The 7,781-nt window shown below is 32.3% G+C and overlaps 1 protein-coding gene across 1 annotated transcript; it reads left to right on the top strand.

Moving 5' to 3' along the window:
- Window positions 1–4,213: 4,213 nt before the first annotated feature.
- On the top strand, window positions 4,214–7,781 carry Ctu2 (Cytosolic thiouridylase subunit 2). The gene is made up of 4 exons (XM_089696431.1): window positions 4,214–4,678; window positions 5,387–5,715; window positions 6,247–6,519; window positions 6,895–7,781. The coding sequence occupies exons 1-4, from the start codon at window positions 4,414–4,416 to the stop codon at window positions 7,099–7,101; spliced, it is 1,074 nt and encodes a 357-aa protein (XP_089552557.1). The 5' UTR covers window positions 4,214–4,413; the 3' UTR covers window positions 7,102–7,781.

The following is a 7,781-nucleotide window of genomic DNA, read 5'->3' as shown; positions in this document are numbered from 1 at the left end:
TGATTGCCTTTTTCTTACATTCTTTGATCATTACTAACAACTAGATACATGACAGGGACATATAGTATCCTCTGCATACTTTGAAAATAAGACCTTTAGACTACAAGCCCGCATAGGACAAAAATATGGGTCAAATGAACCACCATGGGACATATCTAGAACGATAGCAGAGCAAAAAATAATAAGATTCATCACTATGCCGTCACTTGTAAGCTGTCCAACTGAGTGCAGATGAGAATTGAAAAGTACAGGTAGACTCGGTAAATTTTGGTCATATATTTTTGTACGGCATTCTTAACCATCGATAGATCCATTAAAAATAATAAGAAACCGCTCAGTGCCGTACAAAAATGGTGGTCCACCAAGTCGGAATTTTTATTTAATTTCCGAGAGTTACCGGGGGTAAATTTGGTCATTTGACCATGTACGGCATCTGTGTCATATACTATTGCTATACTGCTTTTAATCCATTATTCCGCAACGCCGTACAAAAATCATGGGGACAAGGGGAAAAAATCGAGAGTTGTAATCCCCTCTCTTTCCCCACTCCAGGGGGTCATTTGACACAACACGAAATAAATTTATTTTTAAAGTATTTTATGCATAGATAATATTTTTTCATGTGCCGTACATTTTCGTTGGTTCAAAGGGGAAAAATCTGAAAAAGAAAAAAAAATTTAACGAAATATTTGCTTTATATTTTTATAATAAAATATAAATATACATTAATATTAAGAAGCTCGAGGTGGTTAATTATCACCTTGGAAAGTCGGAGTCAGGTGGAATGGACTCCGTTAAATTGATGAACTAATAAAAAAGCTATGAACGAAAAGATGTGAATTATATGCAATCAGTCCATGAATACAGGTAAAGTCACAAGCAAATGCTAGTAATATATACATATTCAAAATGTACAAGTAAAGCGCTTTCAAATGATACCAAACACTGCATATTTATCTTAACTTTATTTTTTTACTCTGTATGTTTTGTCCGCTAGAGGGCGCCACATTAGATTTTGTGAAACCCCATATAGCCTTTAGCTAGCTGGTCGTTGGTTATCCAGTGAACAATTCAGACGCCTCTAATAATATGTCATTTGTCGAATTCTGATAAGTAGTTTAGAAGTTACGAGGGAATAGATGAACATACATACATGACCTGTAAACAACCATAACCCTCCTTTTGCTTTGCCGTAGTTGGGTAAAAATATGTTAATGCCGTACTGTATCAAATGGCCATAAAGCACTCTTAAAATTGTAGCTTTCGTCGCTTTCATCAGCCTAAAAGATGTGGTCTGCACAAAAATGTACGGCATCGTTTTTTCCTAATTTATCTATGTTAATACTATTTAAAACAACGGATAAAGTGTAGAAAACTATTATATTTCATTAATCTACGATGTTTAAACTTTAACAAAATTTCTGGTTTAGCATTTCTCTATAACTTTTTTTAGAACGGTTTCTTTTGAACGGCAATACTATACAACAATTGAATTTTACAATATCATGTTAAAAAAAAAGTTCCCGTACAGGGTCAAATGACCTTACAGCTCTTTATATCAAGAATTCGATGAAATTAAGATGATTATTGGTATACATTTAAAAGAACAATTATTTTTTGACGGCATTGCTTTTAATAGTACTTTTGAGTGCTAGATAATGTTTTGGAACCGAAGCCGTACTTAGTCAAATGACCCCCTGGAGTGGGGAAAGAGAGGGGATTGCATCTCTCGATTTTTTCCCCTTGTCCCCATGATTTTTGTACGGCGTTGCGGAATAATGGATTAAAAGCAGTATAGCAATAGTATGACACAGATGCCGTACATGGTCAAATGACCAAATTTACCCCCGGTAACTCTCGGAAATTAAATAAAAATTCCGACTTGGTGGACCCACATTTTTGTACGGCACTGAGCGGTTTCTTATTATTTTTAATGGATCTATCGATGGTTAAGAATGCCGTACAAAAATATATGACCAAAATTTACCGAGTCTACCTGTACTTTTCAATTCTCATCTGCACTCAGTTGGACAGCTTACAAGTGACGGCATAGTGATGAATCTTATTATTTTTTGCTCTGCTATCGTTCTAGATATGTCCCCTGGTGGTTCATTTGACCCATATTTTTGTCCTATGTATTGTAGTCTACTTATTTCATACTATTAAAGTTAAAATTATTTTGGTGTATATTGACCAGCTAGCTTCGGCTGTTACATTTTGGATGTTTTGTGAATACACCTAAACAATACACATCCTATTGTTTTCAACTATAGAGTCTGCGCCACGAAAGGTATTCAATAGGCGTTATTTAGCAGACCATAGTCCCAATAATTGGTAATGATGGTGTGGGAAATGTGAATTCTCTAGCACACACCGCCCATCCCATCATTGAAAATTATTTGAGTGAGAGTGTACCTACTTAAAAGGTTGATAATATTTTTTAAGAAATAACCTACGCAAAACAAAAGATTCTTTCATTTTTAAACAATTTTTCCAAATCTCCACTCATCATAAAAAGTGCACATTTTGCGAAGTGCACCAATTGAGAAGTGCACCAGTTGCGAAGTGTACCATTTGAGAAGTGCACCAGTTGCTAAGTTCACTATTTGAGCATGGTGTACAAGTTGAGAAGTGCACCAAATGCGTCAAACCCACGCTACTTCTTTTAAAATACAAAATTGGTTGTCTGTAAAGTCGGTTTACTGACGATAGTTGAACGTGACAACGTCCGATTGTGCTTCTTTGTCGCTCGTTCTGCGCTCTCGCTTGCACTTCAAGCTTTACATCACATTACATGGAACGCCTCAGAGCGAGGTAACGTCGTCTCTATCGAATTATAAGACGTTGTCACGTCAAAAAGAAAACAAGATGGAGTAACTTTCTATAGTAATTTTTGCGATTTTCAAAAAATTCGTAACTCAAAAACTAAGTTTCCTACAAATGAAATTTCAGATTTAGGTTGCATTGGACAATAGCTAAGCACAAAAAATTTACGACTCTCAACTCGACGCCCTATAAAGTACAGTTTAGCCCACTTAGGGCTCTTTCAATTTATGCGTTTCGTATCGGACCGCTGCCGCACGTTTTCCGTGCCGCTAGTTATAACCCGCTGCCGTGCCGTTGCAGTACGGTAGCAGTCCGTTACCAAACGCTTAAATTGAAAGCGTATCTAACTGCCGTGCGTTTGTATGCTAGTGCTGTTTTAAATTTATTTGACACCAGTTAAGCCAAAGAGTAAAGTAATACATACGGGAGTTAAGCCATGGATGCTGATGAAGAAACATTACTGTTAGTGCTCTTCAACTGCCCGTCCGTATTATTACCACGGCTAACTTGTATATTATAACCTCAAAACGCGCGTATTTCTGTACTTGAGTATCCGTAGAAATGCAAGATGATTGAATTTGTGATTGAATTAGATTAGACCAAAAAATTTATTTTTAGAGCACGAATATTCTCTGTCAAATCATACGGATATATCTATATCTTTTAGATAAAAATGAATCACAAAATGTGTTGGTAAGCGCATAACTCGAGAACGGCTGAACCGATTTCGATAATTCTTTTTTTATTATATTCCTTGAAGTACGAGGATGGTTCTTATGTAGAGAAAACGTAAACATGTACCACGAGCGAAGCCGGGGCGGACCGCTAGTTTTTTAATAAAAATATCGATATTGATATTTTCAAAAAACATTGATACGATATACATCGATACTTTATTGCATTTCCGACATACCTATGGGACTTGCGACGTTGCCGTCCTGCTGTCGAGCGTTCGCGGTACGGACGCCGCACTGTTGCCGCACCGTGCATTTTGTATGAAAACAAACGCACCGCTCCGGCACTGTAGCGGTCCGATACGAAACGCATAAATTGAAAGAGCCCTTAGCCTTAGCATTTTCTTTTTTGTCTAATAATTAATTATGTACAAGAAGCTTATATCTAATACACTGGAGATTTCTTGCCTTGACTTGCCAAGTTGCCAAGTTAGGTGTGAAAGGGATAAAAAAACATACAGGCGTCATTCAAGGTCATATTTTCTTGTTACAAGTTAATGTTCATACTGAAATCTCCAGTGTATTAGACAGCGTATTAGATATATCCTTAATATCATATAAGCTTCTTGGTCTATGTTCTGCAACAGACAATTTTTTTAGAACATCAAGCTGTCAAGTGTCAGCATGACTGATGACGTGAGACGCCAGTCTTAAAGAATTTGCTCTCAGAATTTGCTGATTGCTCACAGAACAGCTGTCAGTTGTCACCTTCATGTGCTCATCTCTCAAGAAGTCAAGAAATAAATAAAACGTGGTTGCACTATAAAATAGCCATAGTTTTAAAGTAAGCCTTTTTTTCCAAATTGATATCCCTGTGTAAAAGAAGATTACTGGTTACATTGAAAGCAACAATATGTTATGCAGAAAATGTAATTCTGAAGGAACGTTAGCAATAAGAAACGTTTACTTCTTTTGTGAAAATTGTTTCATAGCTAATATTACACATAAATTTCGATCATGTCTTGGGAAAAATACAAAATTAAACGTAACAGATAAGGCCCTAATTTGTTTATCTGGAGGAATATCATCCACAGTTTTATTGGATTTAGTTATAAACGGTGTCTCATTAAATAGTCATAAGAAACTTCGGATTACACCAATATTTTTGCATGTAACAGGTGAGTGTTTGATCTTTGTGTCACATTATTATTAATATGCTAAACAGCTAACTTAATTGATGCGAATAGAAACAATATTTTATATTCATGCTGACCCTAAAAGATTCATGATTATATTGTGTGAAATATTTTGTATCCAAGTTCCAACATGAATTAGAATCGTTTTCAACATAGGAATTATATGTAATAACTTTCCAATAATTTATTATTTGTTGTTACTAAATCCAGTATCACCTAAGTACTTATTATTGAACAATCAAACTTTATTTATACAATTAAGACCAATTGATTAAATAAAATATATACTACTATAACTTGTATCCCTTATAATTGTTAAAAAATTTTGCTATTTGTCATTGATTTTGTTAGATCTAGTGAGTATTCTATTTCATGGAATGTATTTTTGGCTAAAAGTGTAATGTTGATTGTCAAGTAAAATGATTTTATAATAGAAATTGGACCTTCATCTCATTCTCCACCTATATGTCCAAGTGAATTCAATCTATGACCAATCCTAATGACCCGGCACCCAGTCACCTTTATATTAATTTTACAGATACTAGATAAATATAAAATATTTTGAAGAATTGACTCAAGTAATAAATTATCAATTATTTCACTATTGATTCCTTGTACATGTTAACATATTATGAAAAAATTTCAATAAGTGAGTCATTTAGTGGGTAAACTTAATTTTAAATTTTTCAGGACTTGATGAATGTGAAGAAGCAATTACAAAACCACTAATTGACAAATGCAAAGTTAATCATTTAGTATTTCACATTGTGGATGTTAATCAGTTTACTTCAACAGAAAATGATGATATAAATATTTTTGACATACAACATAAATTAAATAAACTTTCTCCAACCACAAGAATTGATTACATATCTAAAGTAAAGCAACAAATTTTTTACAAGGTGGCTAAGGAATTTGAATGTAATTTAATATTCACTGCAGAAACAAATACGAAGTTATCTGAAAAATTACTGACCAATATAGTTACAGGAAGAGGGACCCAAATAGAAAATGATATTGTAAGTATGATTTTGTAACACAACTAACTACAACCCAAAATGTTGATAATAATAATTATTATTCAATTATTTTGGTAGACACAAATCCAATAAATTAAATTTCATAAAAATTGGTGCAGCTATTTATAAATATCAAATCGTATTTAGTATATTTTTAATAGACACGGTAGAATTTTCTTCCTCCCTTTATATATATATACCAGCGCAATGATGGTTTGCAACAATAATTTATTTACAGTAAGTAGAAGGAAAACAATTGCAAAAGGAAGAGAAATAAAATTTCTTTTTTCAAGTCCATGGATATTGTGTTCCTTGAAATGACCACTTTCATAGGGTGTATAAATAAATAAACATTACCTTAGTAAACTTTCTTATAAAATTGAGACTTTTGGATTGAAAATTAGGGTGTTTTTTTATATTTAATTATGTTATTATCTCTTTACAATTGGTTTTATAATTTATTCTAATACTTACTACACTCAGATATATTATGTATATTTTTTAAATATATCTATTGAATAAAATTTGTAGGGATTCTGTGATGACCGTCACAAGGATATTAAACTTTTGAGACCTATGAGAGAAATAACCAAAGAAGAACTTTACCATTATGTAAGAATAAAGGAGTTAAATCCCTATTATGGTAACAATTTAGAAGGAAATAGTTTACAATCAATCATTTCAAAGTTTATATGTGATCTGCAAGAAAATACTCCTGCTACAATTTCCACAATTTGCAAAACAGCTGACAAAATTGGTTCTGAGGAAGAAAATAAGAATAAGAAATATTGTAAAACTTGCCAGGTATGTTCGCTTTTTGTAATAATTTGTATAAATCTACATATTTGAAAATAATTATTATGTAACATGCTATGCTTTCAATTTTGCTTAAGAACTAATTAAAGAGTATAACATAAGTCCTATAATAAAATATTAAAACAATATAATTTTTAAGAAAATCAGACAGCTCCCAATACTCTCCATTCTGGGTCCTGAAATGCTAATCCTTTAAATAGTTATTACTGTTCAATGATACAGACCACAATCTAAGACTTTTTTTTTGGTTAACTTACTCAATTTTTTTAAATATGTATGTTAGTTTGTAAACTAGGCACACTTACATGTTGACAATTTTCACTTTCAGGTCTATAGTGATAATCATAATGTTTATTTTTTCAGAATAAAATTGATGTTAAATCTACCAAATTAACTGCTGTTGCTGCAATAGCTTACTCAAAAAAAGTTTCATCAGAATGTAACTTAAAAAGTGAAAGTATACACATGGAAGATAACATTTTATCAGAAAGTTCGGTGTTTCCCCATATTTATGAATCTCTATGTTATGGATGTAGTAAAAATTACTGTGAAATAAAAACGGAGATATAAATTATTATTATAAAGCAAAGAAAGATAAGTATACTTAAACAAATAAATTATAATAAAAATATGTGTATGTTTTTCTTCTGCAATCAGAGCATTCTAGTTTAATAGGTAACAGAAAAAAAAACGAGTTAAGTAAGTACTCTTTTGTGATTTGAACATAATATTATGTTCTGGCCGTTCATAAATTACGTCACACTAAAATCACCTTTTCTTTACCCCTTTTTTGTGTATAATTCCTTATATTTTATCCATTATTTATCCATAATTCATTGTTTTTGGTGCCATCCAACATTAGGAATAAACACTTAAATCGAACACAACGAAAATAAACAATCAAGTACAGGCGCCTTAAAAATATAAAAAAGCAATTTTTGCCGCTTTAGAAATTAAGTTCAGAAAATTCGTTTAGAAAAAAACATCTTTAAAATAAGTTTTGGTTATTGCGTAAATAATCAAAACTATCGAATTTATACAAATTGCATAGATTTTTTTAACCTCGCTTTACGTGGAAATCATGTATTACCTACTAATAATACATGTATGTAGTCCATAGAAATCTAACAAGACACTATAGAACTGCTATAATGTCATAAATATTAGTATGAAAACCACTGTCGCCAAAATCAAAGCATTTAAACCCTAAACAGTACACACAAGTAAACTATGCCTTTTATTGGACAGCT

This window comes from Colias philodice, chromosome 6 (assembly GCF_061535455.1).
Source record: "Colias philodice isolate Cphi_HAF_F1 chromosome 6, ilColPhil1 Martin Lab GWU primary, whole genome shotgun sequence".
NCBI lineage: Eukaryota > Metazoa > Arthropoda > Insecta > Lepidoptera > Pieridae > Colias > Colias philodice.
The sequence above is the reverse complement of the archived record's forward strand: the minus strand, read 5'-3'. Positions and strand labels throughout refer to the sequence as shown.

Bases quoted from the DNA above. Each gene is read 5' to 3' on its own strand.
- Ctu2 (XM_089696431.1), top strand. From the start codon at position 4,414: ATGTTATGCAGAAAATGTAATTCTGAAGGAACGTTAGCAATAAGAAAC. The intron at 4,679-5,386 runs GTGAGTGTTTGA...TAAATTTTTCAG, and splicing joins AATATTTTTGCATGTAACAG to GACTTGATGAATGTGAAGAA. The intron at 6,520-6,894 runs GTATGTTCGCTT...TTATTTTTTCAG, and splicing joins AATATTGTAAAACTTGCCAG to AATAAAATTGATGTTAAATC.